The sequence below is a fragment of the Nasonia vitripennis genome, chromosome 4 (assembly GCF_009193385.2).
Source record: "Nasonia vitripennis strain AsymCx chromosome 4, Nvit_psr_1.1, whole genome shotgun sequence".
NCBI classification, from domain to species: Eukaryota; Metazoa; Arthropoda; class Insecta; order Hymenoptera; family Pteromalidae; genus Nasonia; species Nasonia vitripennis.
The window spans coordinates 4,255,895-4,274,886 of NC_045760.1; the positions used below are offsets into that span (position 1 = coordinate 4,255,895).

An 18,992-nucleotide genomic window follows, 5' to 3' on the forward strand; every position below is an offset into this window, starting at 1 on the left:
AACCAGTTGAACAAAAGCCAACCGGTATAATCGTCCAAAAATCACTGTATGAAAGAAACTCGCGTCATCAACAGGCCAATAATGACGGTACTGTATTATACACAAATCTCTCTCCACGCTTCATTTTTCATAGCTCGTTAATGCATCGGTCGCTCAATCGGTAAGATCCCTAATGCGCGAACCTATCATTACACTTTGAGGACACATCCGCAAACGCTCCGCTAGAAATGCCAAATTGATTAAACTATACCAGCCGAGCACGCCTCGCAACTCTTTCCCGACTAAATATCGGCGGTGTACGTACATACGTCGCGTGATGACTGGCGTCGATTTTTATACTCGTGCACGTACGCGACAGCGTCGCCGAGATAAGCCGCTCTCGCCCTTGTGACGAGGCCGTTCATTATTAATTCGCAATGCGCGCTGGGGGACATTTATTGAACATGCTCGCGAGTCTATCTGAGATCGCGGTCTGAATTTTTCTCGGCTATACTCATCGCGCTTTTAACTGGAAAATTTTTGGGGAATCGGAGACAGACATGTAAGGATACGGGCGTTTTGTCGGCCGCATTAATAAAGGCATAAACATTCTTCAGGTTTCGCGTGTATGCCGCTGCCCCGCGAGCACGTCGAGATTTACGATATTATACATTATTCGGAAATTTTCTCTGATGGCTGCTCGTGCGGCGGCGCTGCTAACCGATGGGAGTAGCGATAAAGTTTGGCTTATGCGAGCCCATCATGCAACTCGGCTCGCGCGTCCTCCTAACTATATGGCCTGAAAACCGGCAGATAAATCAGCCGTCTGTGTATATGTATATGCATACGCGGAGTCGTATATAACATCGAAACTAATCGCCGAGCCGACTGCTTATACTTCCTCGACGGTATGTAGATAGCTCCTTCGCCGCGTTGTTCTCGCTCGCGCGGAAAAAGGTTACGTTCGCGCGTGAATTTTTTAGAGTCGGCGATACATTATCCTTAACAAGTTTCGCTCTCGGAGAGAGAGAGATAATGTTACTGTCGGGCCGGCGCTTCTCGAATATGAGTTTATTACATAATTTAGTGGCAATGAATCTCAACGAACTCGTAACTTACTTCCGGCCGGCAGGCGCGAGCGAGCGGGCGGCCAACTTTATAAGAACGTGAGCGCGAGAAGCGATCCTCTCTCGAGGAATTTTTAAATCTTCCCGGCTCCGCTTGCATTGCGACGTGTTACGCGGCGCCTATGTACACGCGCCTCTGTCTGTGTGTATTTCTAAAGTGTGCGACACGCTGGCTTCGGATTCTGAATTTGAAATTCTCTCCGACTGCAGCGCGCGCAGCGCCGGTCCGGGGATATATATGGGCTGGGAGAGAGCGTGTTTTAACAGTTTTCGGATTTGCTGAGGTGTTCGCTCGTATTTTATACGGCCGCTCGGTCTCGAGTATAAAATCAGGGCCACCTCTCTCTGGCTGCTTTTACTATCGCGCGGAGCTGTAAAGTAAAACATGTTACAAGATGCAGTATTCAAACATTTTTATCGCGGCGTTAACGAGGCCGCGGGGAGGAGAAGGGTGAGCTCGCACCATACATCGCGCTAAGCGAAAAAATAGTAGTAGCGCGCGGCGGACTTGAAAAATAGACACAGACGCGCGCGCAGCGTTAACCGCGACTAATGCAGGCGTCGATTAATCAAATTAAAGGGCCCGGGAAAAAAGGCTCCCTCCGCGCGCGCTGCAGACGCGAGGATTTATCCTGAAAACAATATAGCGCGCCGTGTCTAATGAATATTACTATTTTTCCGCGGGCCATTATCTTCAATTACGCGGGGCGCACCTAATAATTTCCCATTCATAACGCGGCGCCGCATTAATCACGCGCGCGAGCACGGAAAATATTTCCAGCGAAACTCATTTGCGCCCGGGCGGTTATCGATGGCTTGGGAAAGTGTTAGAGTATGAGAAAGAGAGGCTGGCTCGCATACGCGCGTCTGTCCATAGAGAGACTGCAGGGATTTCTTGGCGGTACGACTGCGGCTGCGTTTGAATTGCAAAGCGAATGAAAACCGGCCGAACTCCGTTGATGAGATAGAGCGAGAGCTTACGGCGCATAGATAGACGTATGTATATCCGGCTAAGCTTCATCCCTCTGTCACGGCCACCTCCGAAAATCCATCCGCGGCTTACTGTGCTGTACAGAGGAGAAATAGAGGGAAATAGGCGCTGTGTTTAGACTTGCACGTGCGAGCGCGTGGATATTCTCCGTTTCCCGCACGCGCGGCCGCATGCTTGAGCGCATATCGACGAAGCGTCTATTAAGATTCCCTCCGATCCCGTCACTAATTGCCTGTGAGAGCGATTTCGCATGCGCCACGGACTACGCGTATACTCTCGCTCGCGCACGTACGTGTGTCTTGCTTTCGCCTCTCGTTTTCAGCGATTCTCGCACCCGTTCGCCGGAGTAATTGATCGCCGGATCGTATTTCCCCTATTCGCGCTGCTATAATGAAATTCGAAGAATTTGGGGCCATACGTATTTTTGCGAACCACCTGCGCAGACGCTATTTTCGACTAGAGGTCTTTAAGGAAAATACGAAATGGTAAGTGGGCGTCGTAAAATGAGGCGCGAGAGAGTACGTATATAGTGCGTGAGGTTTTTTCTCGAGGTATGTTGTTTGCATCGCGAAAACTGGGTTGCGAATATTCTTCGCGAGCCTGTCTCTTTCTTGGAAGCGATTTTTGCTTTCTGCGAAAAAATGCCGTTCTCGAGAATGTTACGTACGGCAAACGTATGGAGGAAGATTTATTCGTGCTCGACGGAAAAGTATGGAAAAGGTAATGTTTTGCTTCGAATATAAGTACTTTGTATAGGATAATAAGGAATATAGAGTCCGTTTACAACTGCGGCAGCTCCGAGGTAAATTGAAAACACGTTGTTGCAAGCGATGTAAATATTCAAGCTGTTTGTCCTTCAAACACGAAGGAATAATTTATCAATTATCGGAAAACTGGCGCTGCGGCTGAGACTGGACTGCTAAAATTTATAATGCAGTTCGATCGTGTAAACATTGATATTGTTCCGCACAAAGGAGAACAGCTGCGCACTCTGTGAACTACTCATTCAAAATGATTTGTTTCTTAAGGGCTGAGTTTTTGGGTTCAGCCAACTTTTTAATCAAGCGCTGCATCTATTACGCTAAAAAATTAAAGCGTTAATAATGAATTATTGCTTAGCGCATATACCTATATCTGTGGGCTTATCAATTCTCGCCCGTTTGACTGAACCGAAAGTCTTTCTCATATTTTAACAGCTATAAGTAAGCCGAACTTTGAAACTTTATTCCGTTAGTGTAGCATCTTCTTTAAAGGATCTAACTCTTATGCATTAAAATCTCGGAGGTTTAAAATAAAAAGAGGATTATATACGTCCGCTTCTGTGCAGTGCCAGTAAATATCGACTATATAACAGGGACTTTATTTCGGAAGAGTTTTTTTTTTAATTTTACACTTGAGCGGATTATAGCGTTCCTTTTTGCGCGCACTTTTTTCCTGCCGTCCATTAACGAGAGACGTGTGTGCAGTGTACGATAGAAAAATTGAAACGCTCAATGCCGATACGCTTTTTTTATCTTTTTTTTTTGTTTCATTTGGTTTATTCGCTCGGCTGATCGACTATCCCTTTGAAATGTGAGCATAGCGAAATCTCTGTATCTTGATTATTTAAGAAAGACTGATTTTTTGAGGGCGATAGACGCGTCAAAAGAGCTTCGCTTTTGGCGATATGGCTTTTCCAGAGATTTACATCAGTTATTTCGATTTAAACGCTCAGAGGCACAGCAAAAAAGTAATGTTTTTCGATAAAAGCCCGCAGTTTCCACATCGATTCAACTGTATAACTCTGACCGATGTGCACTTCGTATGTACTATAATATGTTCGCAGTGAAATTCGGGTATTTTAGATTTCAAATAAAAAGCCTTTTTCACAAAGCGCAGAGCTAGTAATTAAAAAGTTGAAAACGGAAAGCCGGATCCATCTCCGGGCGCAGTCGGACGTATCGGCGGCCGCCACATTTCGCGCATAGTTTCCATTTCGATTTTGATCATCAGCGCGCCGGCGAGTTCCGCGCGTACTCGGCATCGCGGGCTTTTATCTAATCTACTCGCGAGGTCCATTATCTGCATCGATAATTTGCTTTCATTCGAGCTGCGGTTCCGAATCGAAATGCCGGCAGTATGCCTGCGCGTTTTAACTGCGGCCGAGTGATTCCATCGCGCGCTGCGAGCAAGATTCCGCGGGCACTGCAAACATCTTCAGAATCTAGCTTGAACTCCTTGAGGAGTTGGCGCAGTAGGTAGCCTTTTCGAGAGTCGTTTCGGGGGCGCTCGCGAAAGTAGGTGCTGCCGCACCGCAAAGTGAGTCGCTGCGCCGCGAATTTAACTTCTCGCGAACAAGCCTATATAACTCGTGCGCGCGGGGTTCTGGCACTTGCATGCATATGCGCCGCTGCTGCGAGTGCTTTTCTCCTTGCGAGCACTAGTGCAGTCTGGGCAGTAGTGGTGGCAGTCGCTGGTGAATTCAAAACGCATCGGCCGGTAGGTGCACGTCTCGACGAGCTTGGCTTCCGTCGACTGTGGTCGCGTTGTGGCTAAACTAGAAGCACTGGGTCAGCTCCCGGCGTAAAGCGGAATTTTGATGAGCTTATAAGCTGGGACGCGCGCATTCCTCGGCTCCTCCTCGAGCTTTCTACAACTGCCGAGCGACGACCGAGGGGGCATCCAATGTTGCCCGACGAGTTATATGCTTGTTGCTCGCTCTGGACTTCGCGCATTCCCGTTTCCTCCGCTCGACCGGGGGGCTATTTTCGCCTCGGCAGCCTTAAAAAAAAGCTCCACGTTCGCTGAATCCTGGGCGCGAAAATTTCATCGCTGCGCTACGGCTGCAGCAGCAGCAGGTAACGGCCACGCGCGCGCATGCATACTAATTACGCGCGGCACACGCCGCCGAGGTGCTTAATGCGATTTTTTTCATTCGCCCTTTCGGACTTTTTGCCGCGCCGGATTCCCTCTTTCTGCTGCCGCGCGCGCTGCACGCTCAAGCTTGTTATTTCTTTTTTTCGCGTTCGTTTATTGTTTTCCTTTTTGCGCCTGGGATTTCATTTTTTTCCTTTCAACCTGCTGCTGCTGCGAGATCCTCAGCAGCCAGCGACGGTTCTTGCGTTTTTATTCCCGTGGCGCGTCGTTATATGCTGCTTCACCGCGGCCGCCTAGCGTAAATCCCGTGAAAATGCCGCCGACAACTTTTTAAAACTGCGCGCCCGCGCGCACTCTCGTAAGGGCTAACTTCATTGTTCCCTGTTTATTTTATTTTCCGGCTGAACACCCTCTTTTTTCCCTTATTTTCCGAACGAATTGATAAGTCCGCGCTCGACGCGCTTATACGCGTACGCGGCTCCGCTGCTTCGTGGATTCAGCCAGCCGTTATGCCGGAGAGTAAGTCTATTTTAATATCTCTCCCTCTGGCTGCAATTGAAATATGTAAATTAATTAACTTGTCTTTGCCGAGAATAAATTCGTTGAAAAAGTTTTAATTTATTCATTACTTTCCCTCGTAGTTTACATCTCCTCGACGATAACCCGAACCAATTTATTCCCCGTTTCTGGCCGCGACGGATTTTGTTTGTTTTGTTTTTTCATTTGTGTGCGACATTCTCTTTTTGCCATGAATCCGCAATCTGTTTCTCTGAAGTTTATCAAAGTTTACGACACATAACGTCGAGCCTTTTCATATACGCTTCGCGTGCTTTTTTTTCACGGCTCACATCACGCGTGTATTTATTATAGTTTTTTTCCAGGCTGCGTAATTATAGCCACCGTCCACGCATCTATAAATATGTCGGCGCACACAGAGTCGCACTAAATAATTAATTCATATAATAGTGCGGTGTTAAAGCTTTTTCATTCCTCCGATAGCGTTGTGCGCGTATAAGATTGCGCAAACATTAATGCTGATTTATTTATGCCGTGTATAAGTGTATTCTAAAAACTTTGTTTTCCTATGTGTTCCAGAAAACAGGTTATCGGGACAGTATACACAGCCGCAGAACCTTCCCCAGCTGTAGTCGGTGAGTTTTGCACAGATTTAATTTACGTATATAACATCATAATGTTCTCTATATATACACCGTAATATGCAATATGCGAAGAACAATGCGCCTGAAAAACCCTGAAACTGCGGCGGAAAAAGAACAACCCCGGCAATTTCACCGACTATTACATGCGTAGGGCCATTTGTGGAGATCGTCGCCAGGCAGTGTGCTAGCTCCCCCCACACACAGTCACCACACGAGCCTCGCGAGACATGCAAAACACCCGCGGGGAATCCGGTGCGAGAGTAGAGAATCCCTCCGAGCGTAACTTCGGGCAAATTGTGTCGTCCGTCTTGATTCGTCGCGCGTAGCATCGGACCTCTTTTTTTTTTGCCCGAATCGCCCACTCGAAATTCGTGCGACAGCCCGTTTTGATTTATACATCGACGTAGTAGAGCTCGCGTTTTTAGCATGCGCGTTGTCCCTCTCTTACATTAGCAGCGAGTGCACGCACGCATGTGAGCTTTTATAGCATTTTTCTCCGTCGATTCCATAATGGATTCCGGCGGCGGCGAGATCGGAATTACGTGTGCCGCGCTGCCGGCGATTATTTAAGTTTGATGAGAGAACACTTCAATATTCGACGGAATTCGCGAGGCGACTGCGTGTGCCGCGTATATTTTATAATAATAATAATAATTTAATACGCGAAAAATCGGCTCGATCTCGCTCATGCATAATAATTGCGTATTCCGCGCGCGTATTAATGTCAATTATACAAACCTAGCTTTAATGAACGTGCGCGAGCAAGCGCTCGGCGTCGTACCATTAAAATTTTTCTGCTCTCGAGCGGCGTCCGCTCTCCGCCGAGCGTTCTCTCACTCTATCTCTCTATCTCTCTTTCTCTCTCTCTCTCTCTCTCTCTCTCTCTCTTTCTCTCTCTCTCTCTCTCTCTCTCTCTCTCTCTCTCTCTCTCTCTCTCTCTCTCTTGGAATAAGCGAATTTTCGCGCTGAAATGCTAAAGCCGTCTGCTTAAATTATACTCAAGTTCCTTGCAATTTAAAACGAATGAATTAAGTATACTTTGCGAATAATTGAGTTAGTTTTCATTTTTCCAGCTGATGCGCTCTCCACTCTCGTGTAAAGAAAAAAGAAGAAGACAGCCTCGGAATTTCTCGGTGGCCGGTGTTTTTAATGCAAAATTGTGGCGAAGTTTATTATAACGTCGGGAATTTTTTCGAGCAGCTCTGCGTAAGCGTGATCGATCGTGCGCAGGGTTTACGAATAACGCAGAGACAACGGGGGCCCAATATAAACGTCGTGGAAAAGAAATGCGCAAACGCCGACGATGGCGTGTAACTCACAATTCCGACGATAAAGCGCTTTTCATTCCTCGCCGATATTACGCAGAACGAGAGCGAAACTTTCCGTTTATTCCTGACGCGCGCGCGTGTATTTTGAGCCTGACGACACACATTGTGCGCGGAATTGAAAGGCAAAACAAAAAACTTTTTTCCGTCGTTTTTATTCCGAACGCTTCCAGCTCTCTAATGACGCACGCGAGCGACAAAGCGCCGCGCGATTTGCAAAAAAGAGTAGCCCGTCGCGTGTGTGCCTCAAACTCGCTGCACCGCCGAAAAACGCGCATTGTCGGTGGGTGAAAAAGCGCTTTGCATTCGAAATTTGGCGTAAAAGCGCATGTTTACCGGCAGGGGAAAAACTCACAGTGAAAACAGCCGTCGGTCACGCGCGTTTCCTAATAAAACGTTTCGGCAGCCTGCGCGTTTCCCCCCTTGTTTTTCATATATAGATATATAGATATGAGAAAAAAAAACAATTCGACGATCGAGATAAACCACCGATAAATCGACGCCGCGGAAAAAAAACGCACGCGCGTGTGTGTCGCCCTGCCATATCCCTCCGAGCAGACGCGGACACTGTTGGTCCTGCGGGGATAAAAAAAAACAGAGCCTCAGAAAAAGCAGCCAAACAAGAGTCGAACGGATGCGGGCTCGGAAACCGAGATCCCGCAGTTCCGTCCGATTCGGCAATAATTTCGGTTCGATGTCCTCGTGTCTCCGTGTGTTTATGTATCGGTGTGCAGCAGCTGGAGATAAAAAAGAATACACGTATACACTTACAATGCATGTCGAGGCGCACACTGCTGGATAGCGGCTGCGAGCGGTTGTTGTTGGTGGCGTTGCAGGAGAGCTCGGTCTGGACGTCCTTGCGGCCGAGGTTTTTCAGGGCTACCTCCGCCCGCACGACGCCCTCTCGCTGGTCACTGATGCTCTCATTGCTCAACGGCCTGCCGTTCCTGTACCAGCCGATCGTCGGCGTCGGCTTACCTGTAACGATACAGCCACCCGTCAATCTCACCGAAGCTCTGTCTCCCTTTCGCTTTTGCTCTCTTTCGGTGCCGCCGTGCGTGTCGGCCACTTCATTTGGCTATCGCGCGCGTAATTCAAAATGGCTTTGCGCGGATTTGACCTGCTGTGCGCTCGAGCGAAAGATGGGCCGCCGAGAGAGAGAGAGAGAGAGAGAGAGAGAGAGAGAGAGAGAGAGAGAGAGAGAGAGAGAGAGAGAGCTTTGCTTCGCCGCGGCTATTTTTCATTAAGAACTGTGGCGCGATGATAATCTCTCCAGGGGGGAATGACTAGTTTTATTAGTACTGCTGTGCTCGAGCCCGTATTTGCATGAGTTCCGATTATTTTTGAGCGTGCTTTGTGAGATCCCTTTTTTCTGGAATTATGTCATTGGCTTTGTTAAAGGGGAGAGTCCGTTGTGATTTTCGAATTTCAGACTGCGTAATATATAAGTTCTCGCAGAAATTCGTTGGAAATCAGAACTAACGCTACTTTGATTGTTATTACTCATGAAAAGTTCTCAAGTGCCGAGACTAGACTCGGTAGTATTTAGAAGTGGCATCGTTTTCGCGAGACTCGAAAGACGACAATATTTGAGAACCGAAATCTCAACTTTGCCTCTTGTGATAACGAGCTTCGAAATTAGGTCAATTGCCCGAGCTCCGTTCATGCCCTACACGATTATGCTGTAATTTTATTACGTCGATCATTTTTATAGTCTCGAGCATTATCCTTTATTATCTTTAAAACTTTAAAGCCTATTTCTCCGGCTCGTCGGAAAGAGAAGAGGTAAAAATTGTTTAATTCCCTTCGACTCGTATCCTACCGTTCTTTTTTTCATTTTAGTTTTTCCGAGCATAAACAAGGCATTCGAGCTGTCGTTTATTTCAGAACGAATCGTGGCGCACATTGACCAACTCGATCACGATCGCGGCGCGACGTGAGTAAAATCGCGTCACGCGTAGCTCGTAAAAACGAACTCGTCGGATAAATAATTTCTCGGAGCAGCCTTTCGCCCTTCCAATAATGCAAAACACCGCCGCAGCCGACTTCCGCGTGCGCGCAGCTGACCGATACTGCGCTAATCGTAAAACTCGGACAATCGCGCGAGCTTATTCCGGATTATGAGGCTGTGCGAGCGCGGAAGGGCCGTCTCGCTAATTATATATCGGACGCTATAGTGGAGGGAGGTTTAATGTGACGCGCGTATACGCGCTAGCGCGGCTCGGGTATTAGGTATACCGGTACACCGACGCTGCCCGGGGAAATCGTAAAATCGCCGCTAATTGCGGCGTCGAGGCCTCACGCGCTCGCCCGAATCAATGAAGAATCGTAAAAAGAAGCCATCGCACGGGCGACCTCGAGCGTATTATTGTTGTATTAATGAAAAATTCCGATCGCTCGTAAAGGGCGCGCGAGCTCTTTATTATATTTTCTGTACCGCGTCGCGCTCGAAGAGATTATTGAAATTCGGATAGCCATCCTCAATTAATTTTTGCCTTTATCATTTCAATCGGGATTGATTAATTTGATATATTTGATCTCGTTATTACGATTTTTCGAAGGATCCATCGCGATGATGAATTCGGGGTAACGGAATTTCAGTGAAATTAATTAATTTTTATGCCCGCCGTGCTTATTCGGTTTCCAATTACGTTTTGATCTGACTTCTAAGTATTCATTCTCATCATATACTTTTCACCAAAAAACGTGTATATCATTCCACCATTATGCGGTGTATAATATTCATTTGCGCGGAGTGAATTTTCCCCGAAATCACAGATATGAAGGAAATGAAAAAGGCAATAAAAACGTCGGGCGATAATTAAATCCAATGAAACCGGTGGTTAAAAAGGGGAAAAAGTATTAACCACAATATAGAGCAGCAGCGAACGAAGAGGCTTAGACTGTTGTCCGACAGCCGCGTGCGCATAAAGTAAAGGCGGTCAAGTCCGCGCGCATCAGCGAATCATTCGCCGCTGAGAAATATAGGTCAGAGCACGCGGCTGATCCGAAAATCAATAAGCCCGCTCGATAAAAAGACGCGAAACAAAATGGAGAGAGAGAGAGAGCTGGGCGAAAAAAGTAAAGTGTACGAGCTCATGGTATATAGAGTGCGCGGATTTATCGGCAAAAGCCAGCAGCGATGACGGCGGCAACTCTCTAGAGGACAATCGCGCGCAGATAAGAGCTGCCTTCGCTGCCGGCCGGCCTATAATGAAGAATAAGTGTATATAGAGGAGCTGCGGCATTAGGTTTATAGCTATACGTACATAGAGAGGTGTACTCACCACCGTGGACCTCGCAGAGCAGCCTAAGGTCGTCCCCCTCTCGGTAGGGTCCAACGCTCGATCTCTGGACGACGCCGTTCTCGTTCAGTATCGTGATCTTGTGGGGCGGAACTGCAACAGGAGCAACGACAAAAGAGCGTCATTTACGTGTACCACTGCCTCCCCGCTTACTCTATACTATCCGTACTCCATACCCGCGAATGATCAACGCGGGCCTCGCGATAATGGCCCACGTCTATATGTGCCCTCTTCCGCTTCTCGCGGCAATCGAGAAAAGCTGATAACACGCTGAGAGCTGGAGAGAGTGCGCGCTTGCGAATCCCCCGTACGTGTGTATACGGTTAGATTGCTATTGCCCGTCTTTCTTGCCCACCTCTCCCCTAGGCCTCGCTCCGTCTCTCTCTCTCTCTCTCTCTCTCTCTCTCTCTCTCTCTCTCTCTCGTATGGAGCCTGGCCGGATATCGCGATGGCATTAAATTGAAATCTGAAATCGATTTTGTCCTCCGTGCGCTCCTGCGAGTACCACGCGCGTGCGTATATATATACATACGCACACACACACACACACACAAGCGCCGTGCTCGCGAAGGGCAAATCGAAAAGTGACTGAGGGAGTGAGAGAAAGCGTCGTTAGGCGGGGGCTCTTTTCTATCCCAGCGACGCTGCGCTGGTTATAGAGCGAACGCGATCGAAAAAAGTATGACAATGCCACCGCCGCTATGGCCGGATAATGAGTTTATGCTCGGGGAAAAACACATAATGGCGCCTCTGCGGGGGAATACCGGCTTTTGTTCGCGCGACTGCCGATCACTTCTCTCAGAGCAGCGGCTCTATGTATAGCTGCGCGTATAATCGGAATGCGTGCGCAGTGTGAATGACCGAGCGACACGCTGCAATTACGTCCTACGCGGCTCGTTTGATTGAGAGCATTCCGCGCGTGCGGTAATTGATAATGTTACGCGCTCTGCTCTATCTCCTCTCTCGCTCTCTCGCTCTCTCTCTCTCTCTCTCTCTCTCTCTCTCTCTCTCTCTCTCTCTCTCTCTCTCTCTCTCTCTCTCTCTGCGGATGTGTAATGGTCGGATTCGATTACGACTTTGATGAACGCGCCCCAAAGCGACTCTCCCTTCGCGATGTTTTTGCTCGCTGCCCTCCAAAGTTCATGTATAAGCGATCTCGGCGCTTCTCGCGCGAGCGCAGACGTCGAGAGTGTCGGTTAATTTTTTAAGCTGAGTTGATAGATAATTTCAGAGCGTAAGATTCTTGGCACAACTTGCGAGCTGCTCGCCCGGAACTTCGTGAGCGCATTAGCGTCGCCCGATAGTTTCGTCCTTAAAAATCCAACGTACATATTAAACTTCATTACTGCCGAAGCTAGGTAGTCCGATCGGAACAATCGATCGCGGCGCGCAGAGCCGGCTTCGAGCGCGGCAACTTAAATACCAAACGCAATTAATGTCAAACTGTCACGACCCCCCTGTTTGCTTGCGGTCTCCGACACAGGGGGCTAAATAGTGGAAAACAAACGAAACTCGCTGATCAAGAATCGTGCGGCTAATTAGCCCCGAATCAAAGTTGACCGTTGACTATTTTTATTTCCCTGACGAGCCTCGTGTACACACTGGTTATTACATTCAAAACAGACGAGTAAATAATAACCCCGCGGGTAAATTTCCGTTCTCGAATTTACGCCGCTGCTCCCGATTGCACGTCGTCGTCGTCGTAGTCTATATAACGTACAATGTGTGCGTGGGGGGAACAAATACGGAAAGTCGTTAGGCTGTTTCGGAAATTCCGCGTCGTAGGGGAATCCGGAAGCACGGAGTAACGGCAGACGCGAAACTTTGCTGTATACATTCCGTTATACGCGCAAACAAAGCCAAATGTGATTCGTGGCCGTTCCGGAGAAAGAGAGAGGCCTAGTAACGCATCCTAAGTACTTTAGTAAATTGGAAATGGTGACAAAGTTTGCGAAAGAGTGCGGAGAAATCGCAGCGGCTTCCGATTAGATTAAAACTGTTGAACGTGGGGGATAGCATTAGTCGATACACAGAAGAACGTATAGCCCAGAGTCGAGATAACGCTTCTCGGTTCCGCTACTGCGGCGTAGTCGAGCTATTATAAGCGGAAAAAGAGTAATGATTCTCATGCGGGGGAGCATTTCTCAAACGTCGCGCGCGTATATGATACTCCCCGTTCGTTTTTTCTTCGGCGCGGCCGTGTGTTATGCCGAAAACACAACACGAGGAATTACAGCACGAGCCGCGCGCGATAGGATCGTTTTTCATCCCGGCGGTGGAGAGCGAGAGAAAAAATCCCCCTGCCGTGTGTTCAGCCTAGACATAAGCAGGCACGCGCAATCCCGATTCAACATCCATCACGCGAAATGCGCTATCGCAAAAAGGTCAGCGTTTACCGTCTATCACCTGTTTGCCCGGCGTCGATCTCTCTCGCGCCTGTGCCCTTTCCTTCCGCTCGCACGCACGCACGTGACCTTATCGCGCGAATCGATCTTTTGCTCTCGTATAAATTAGCGCGACTTGCATCCGAGTAAGAATCGTGCGCACCTCGTGTATTATATCGTATACGTGAGAGGGGTTGATGACTCTCGAGGCTGGCGTGTCGTAGATCAGATAAATCTCGTTATATCAGTGGCGCGCGGCAGCTCAACTCTCTCTCCCTGTATATGCGCGTGCGCGCGGGGAAACTTTGGCTCTAACTTGTTTACCAACTATGCGGTGTACTTAAGCCTCTTTGTCGGAGTGTCTCGAGGCATCTCGACGGCGGCGGGCGTGTACGAGACCGGCCTGCCATAATACGATCTTACGTGCGCGCATGCCGCCCTAATGCCGACCTGCCTGCCTGCCTGCTGCACTATAAACGCGTCGCGAGGTCGCCGCTATATAGATGCCGTGGGTGAGATTCCGAGCGACGCTTCTGGTGGCCTTCGATTAGGATTAATCCGGCCCAAGTAGCCGGCACCCCCTTCCCCCCGCGAGTCGTCGTCCTACTCGCGCCGTCGTCTTGACATCGCTGATTGGAGCCGGCCCCAGAGAGGGGAGATAGCCCCGAGGCGATAACGGCCCAACTTGCGCCGGAGCAGCCCGTCTCGATCTTGCATAGGGCTTGTGTGTATGTACAGCGAACGACGCGACGGAGAGAAGTGTGTGCGCAGCAGAGAGGAGCTTGTTTCGACGAGCGTTGCTTTTCGGGCTGGCTTTACTCGCCCGCGTAAAGTTTCAATCTCGCCGGTCATGCAAACAGCGGCGCTATTGGCCCTGTTTGCAGATTGAACTCGATTCGATTGGACTCGCAGCGCCGCGCGTGCGGTGGGAACGCAACGAAGCAGCCCCGCGCTGCTAATTGAGATTTGGCCTCATAAATCCGGTGGTAAATTAAGTAGCGTATAAGACGACAAAATGGACCTTATCGCCACTCGGCCGTTCGCGTCCCCGCCTGAGAATAAACATCGCGCCAGGCACGAGAGAGCCACTCTCCGCGGCGGCTGTAAAGTCAAAAGTTCCGTCGGTCGTAACTGAGAGCAGAGGAGAGAGAAAAAGGCTCGTAAGCTCGGAGAAAGAGGAACGACGAAAACGCGGGGGCGGCAGCAGGCCTCGGCCGGCACTAAATCGATTTAAGCTCCTTCGTGACAAAGTGCTTTGCCGCGCTACGCCTCGTTGGCCTGTTCTTTCTCTCTCTCTAGCTCTGATGCAAATTCATCCCGAGCACTGCGCTATTAGGCTTGAAATACCGAATTTCCGTCGGGACACGCCTGCGGAGTCGTCGTCCGTGAAGCGGGACATTTGACGCGCTTCTAATCAACGTCGTCGCCGCGATTATCCGCAAGTCTGATCCTTCTCTTCTCGTCTCCCCCCGAGTTATACGTATATATAGCGAGGTCGGACTACGTCTTTCTCGGTGGTCCGAGGGCGAATTTAGGTTCATCTCGGAAGGGTGTATCATCAGAGGAGGGAGACGACGACATCTACTCCCCCCTTTCACTCGCCGATAATGAAAAGTTTGGAGAAAAAAATAAGGACACTTTTTTACTGCGCCCGCCGAGATGGGGCGCTGATTAACTTATCGCCGGGTTATCATCAAACTTCCCGTGTAATTAAGCGACAATTAAGTGAGCGCGCTGTTAAAAATTTAATCCGCATGGCGCGCGCGGGCGCGCTCGCCCGCTCGTGAAATCCGCCGAATCTATAAGCCTGATGGCTTTATTAACGTTCTAATGGCCCGAGATGTTGTATTTTTTGATACGTTGTTGGTATGTATATAATGTTTAATACACTGATATGCGCTTTCGAAGCTTTCAATTAATTTTCACGCACGCGTTCCCCGCAAAAACTTAAATTAAATTTCAATCGCATCCCTAATGCCAAAATCCTGCGTAAGTACAGCGTATGCGTTTTTACTTTTCGCGAGACTTGGTTAGTCGGTCACCGAGGACAATCGCGACCGCGAAAGCTCATTAAGCGCGTACAAAAAACCACGAACGACGATTGTGAATGGACGCGTAAGCAGTCAAAAGAATCAAAACTTCAGAGCGAGCTTTTATACGCGCTCAAAAGGCTCTTAACCTGATCAAAGGGAAATTCATATTTCCGCGGAATTTCTTAGTACCTCTTACCACCGCAGAGTACGCGCGTGCGCGCGTAGCCACTCCTGCTGCGCGCTGAAAAGATAAGTCCTTCCATTTTTTTCTTTCGCAAGCTGCATTTTAATAAATCTCGCACTGCGCCGCAGCGAAAGAAAGTAAAAAAAAACGAAACCGGGTGTACGAACGAAATTCATGGAGTCGGGTAAGCGTGTATAACAATATTCGCCGAGAGAGAACTTGGATTCCCGGATAGATGTTCCGGTGGACGGCGGAAAATCTTCCATTTTAATTTTATTAAAGTAGCGAAAGTTCTCGGTTAGCGAGAGGAGTCTTATTAATTATGAAGCTGAAAAACTCTCGCGAGCTGGCGAGAGAGCCGCGACGAAAGAGACGAAGGAGGAGAAGAAGAAGAGGCAGTGGCAGCAGCATCAGGTCTCTGTGTGAGAAAAAAAGATATGGAGAACTTTTCTCCCGAGGCAGGGAAGGTTCGTGCCCGAGTTAAGGTCGTCGTCGTTTTAAAATTGCGCGCTGGATCCGAGAGTGGATTTGTTGGCCCACATTCGTTCGCGAGCGTACGGCTCTTTGCAGATAGGAATCCGTCAAGGTGTAATGTATAAGGGCTGGATGTAAGGAGGCGCGTGTATTGTACATAGCTTCTCTCCCTATCTTACTCTTCAGGCGAAAGGAATCCGAGGAGGATGTGATTCCTAATCGAAAAGCGGGATCTCGCTATGCCGGCGGAGTAGCGGCGGTGGTGCGCGAGCCTATATCCTCCCGTTTCCATCCGAGGAGTGCTGAATAGGAATAGACCATAGATAAGTCAGCCGCGCAGCGGTGGGCCGCGCTCTAGCGCCCGGCCACAATGGGGGATGTAGATACACTGCGCTTCCAGAGAGAGCCTCTTTTCTCTCTCTCCACGGATCTGAATCCTCCTCGCGTTTACTCTCGGCTAAAAGCATCGTATGGAGATTAGGCAGCTCTCGTGTGCCGCGGGCCGAGCATTTTTTACCCTCGTGTGGACACGGTGGAGAGAGGGAATAATATTTTAGGAGTTCTTGGATTATACGTAGCCGGATACCGAGCACGAAAATGCCGACATTTTAGCCGAGAATTTTTCTCTCCCGATCATTTTGCAGTCCTTCGAATAAACCGGCTTAATCAACAGAAGTTTTTTTTCTCTCTCCAAACGTCCGCCACTCCCCCCACATCATGTACGGGAGAGCGAGAAAGAAAGCGAGAGCGCGCTCAGGGTAAACGGATCCGGCGCGAGAAAACTCGATTCCCGCGCGCAAATGAAATGATCCTGCGAATCCCCGTCCGCCTCATAAATCAAATGGATCATTTGACTCGGCGCGCGGCGAATGCTTATCCCGCGCTACGTGTCGTCGTGGTCGAATTAGACGGCAGCAGCAGAGCAGCACGTGAGCAATCAGTCGCGCGGACATCGAAGGACACGCGAGCGTCGTTTTATTGGATCGAAACTGCCGGCGCCGGAGATGAACTATAGCGATAACGATTATTGCGCGGGAGTGGCCGCAGGAGCTTTTCAATCAGGTGTTTATTAAGTCCCGGCCGAATGGCGATGCGGGGAAGAATCGATCGTCCAGCACGCGGATACGAGCTGATTCGACGAGTAGTGTATAAGCATCGCGTCGGAGAGATGGAAAAAAGGGGTCGGATAATCCAAGGAGACGAGAGAGTCGTGTTCACGTCCGGAAGCCTCTTAATTATGAAATACTCTGGTCGCCGTCATCGCTCGAGCCCGACAGCGGAGAGCAGTGAAATTTCCATCGAGTGAAACGCGCGAGATTACACAGCAGCAGCGGCAGCGGAGAAGGAAGACGTCGACAAGACTCGCTAGATCTCGAGAGAGCTAAGTAGATTAGGGATCGGGCGGAGCATGGCTCGGCAGACGGACAGACGGGCGGGAGGGAGAGCGTTTGCGTCCGGTCGATTTGCACATTCGTTCGGCGGGAAGGAGTGGGAGAGCCCAGGAGGAGGAGGAGGAAGACACGGAGATGGAAAACCAGGCCGATAAGGAGCGGAGAAGCGGACGAGGGCGATCCGGGGGATCGGGCGAAACAACGTCCCCGCTGAAACCTCACTCGAGACGTCGTCGTCGCTGCTGCAGTCAGAGTCGTCGAGCAAAAAGCCCATTAGAATAATTGCTTCGACAGTTCCGTGGCCCCGCGGCTCTAACAGGCTTGCCTTCCGCAGCCTTCTCTATAACTATGTACAAGCTCCGTCTTCTCTTCAGTCGCTTGTATTCTCATTTTTCATTCCTCCCTCCCTCTCTCTTTCTCTCTTACTCTCTCTCTCTCTCTCTCTCTCTCTCTCTCTCTCTCTCCATCTCTATCTCACTTGGTGCCTATTTTAATACCGGGACTGCTCGGGTCTCTTTTTCTTCCGCCGCCGAGCTTCCGTATAAATGCTCGATCTCTCTAGCTCGCGCTGCCTCCGTTTGCCCCTTTTTCCTCGACCTTATTGAATTTTCCCGTAACAATAAGAGGCGAGAGCAACCGTGGAGCGGTTAGCCGCGCGGTCGAATCTCGCTATTTCTCTCTTTCTTGCGCGCGTCCGTCCATCCAGCCCCCCTCCGAGCGGTGCTGCGCTTGGCGAGGTGAACCTTAAGTGGAAACGAGAAATCCAAAGGCAGCAGCCGAGAACTCGGCTCTTCTTGCTTGCTTTTGTAATTACAAGTGGCTATCTTGTTTTTATTGCTTCCGCGCTGCCCTCTTTTTTTCGTTGACATCTTCGCGCGTGGCTTTTCTCGGCTTTCGAGCCGAGTGATATGTATGTTCGGTTTACTTTTTTTGATCAATTTCTGTCAATCGATCTATGAAGTCGGTGCGTTTCATCCTTCGATTTTTAGTAACGCGATAAACGTTACCTTTCGTAGCGCTACCATACATGTAACGTTCACGCTCAATTTCGAAAACGATCGTTTTCATTGAAATTCGCTCCATCAACTCCCCCCAGCTGCAAAACTGCATCGAGAGAGCTGTCTGTTATCTTTCAATACGCCATGAAATAATATCCCTTCACTCAGCCGACTTCGTAACTTCGGAGCGTTTATTTTCTACGGCAGGCGCATATTTTCAAAATCGCCGGTACATTTCACTTCATTCGCCGCGACTTCATAATAATATCGATGTATCCACTCTTCGTAATAATCACGTTTCATCGAGATCAATGACTGGCTTGCGTGCCACGCGGAAACTGGTTCAAAGTGCGAAGAAGTAAAATCGACAGGACTTGTGCAAATTTTATTAGGAAACTTTGTTTTTCAGTTAGGGTCGAACTTTAAATTGTCCCCCCGCCGGAAGCTTTGCAAAATCCAACTTTTCTCGAAATCCTTATCTCCCCCGAACAACAACAACAGCGAGCGACGACGCGTCTCGAGTTTTCCTCTCGTATACAAAACCCGCTAGATATACGCCCGGCTCAATCATTATTCCCATCGTGAAAAAGCACGACGCCGTTATGTACCTCGTTCGTAAAGATGAATTTCCCGCGCAGGCCCCAGCAAGACGTGCGCTATAATACGCAGCTATCGCGCGACTAGCGCTTCGTTATAAAACGATCACAAAGCCATATAACGATTTTTCGTTGAACCGCGACGCCTTGGCCTCATCGTCGTCGTCGTCGTCGTCGTCGTCGTCTACG

At 49.2% G+C, this 18,992-nt stretch overlaps 2 protein-coding genes across 6 annotated transcripts in view; one reads left to right on the forward strand and one right to left on the reverse strand.

Moving 5' to 3' along the window:
• LOC103316931 (testis-expressed protein 47-like) overlaps window positions 1-18,992 on the forward strand; it is a 154,554-nt gene that overhangs the window by 29,269 nt on the left and 106,293 nt on the right. For both annotated transcript variants that reach the window (XR_004227463.1, XR_512628.3), the window contains exon 8: window positions 6,049-6,104. The gene's annotated coding sequence lies outside the window, so the exon portion shown is untranslated. The remainder of the gene's footprint in view (window positions 1-6,048; window positions 6,105-18,992) is intronic.
• LOC100117265 (nephrin) overlaps window positions 1-18,992 on the reverse strand; it is a 117,863-nt gene that overhangs the window by 27,184 nt on the left and 71,687 nt on the right. For all 4 annotated transcript variants that reach the window (XM_031928784.1, XM_031928783.1, XM_031928782.1 and 1 more), the window contains exons 4-5: window positions 10,726-10,836; window positions 8,210-8,416 (exon numbers count right to left, since the gene is read on the reverse strand). In XM_031928784.1, coding sequence (XP_031784644.1) covers window positions 8,210-8,416; window positions 10,726-10,836 — 318 coding nt within the window. The remainder of the gene's footprint in view (window positions 1-8,209; window positions 8,417-10,725; window positions 10,837-18,992) is intronic.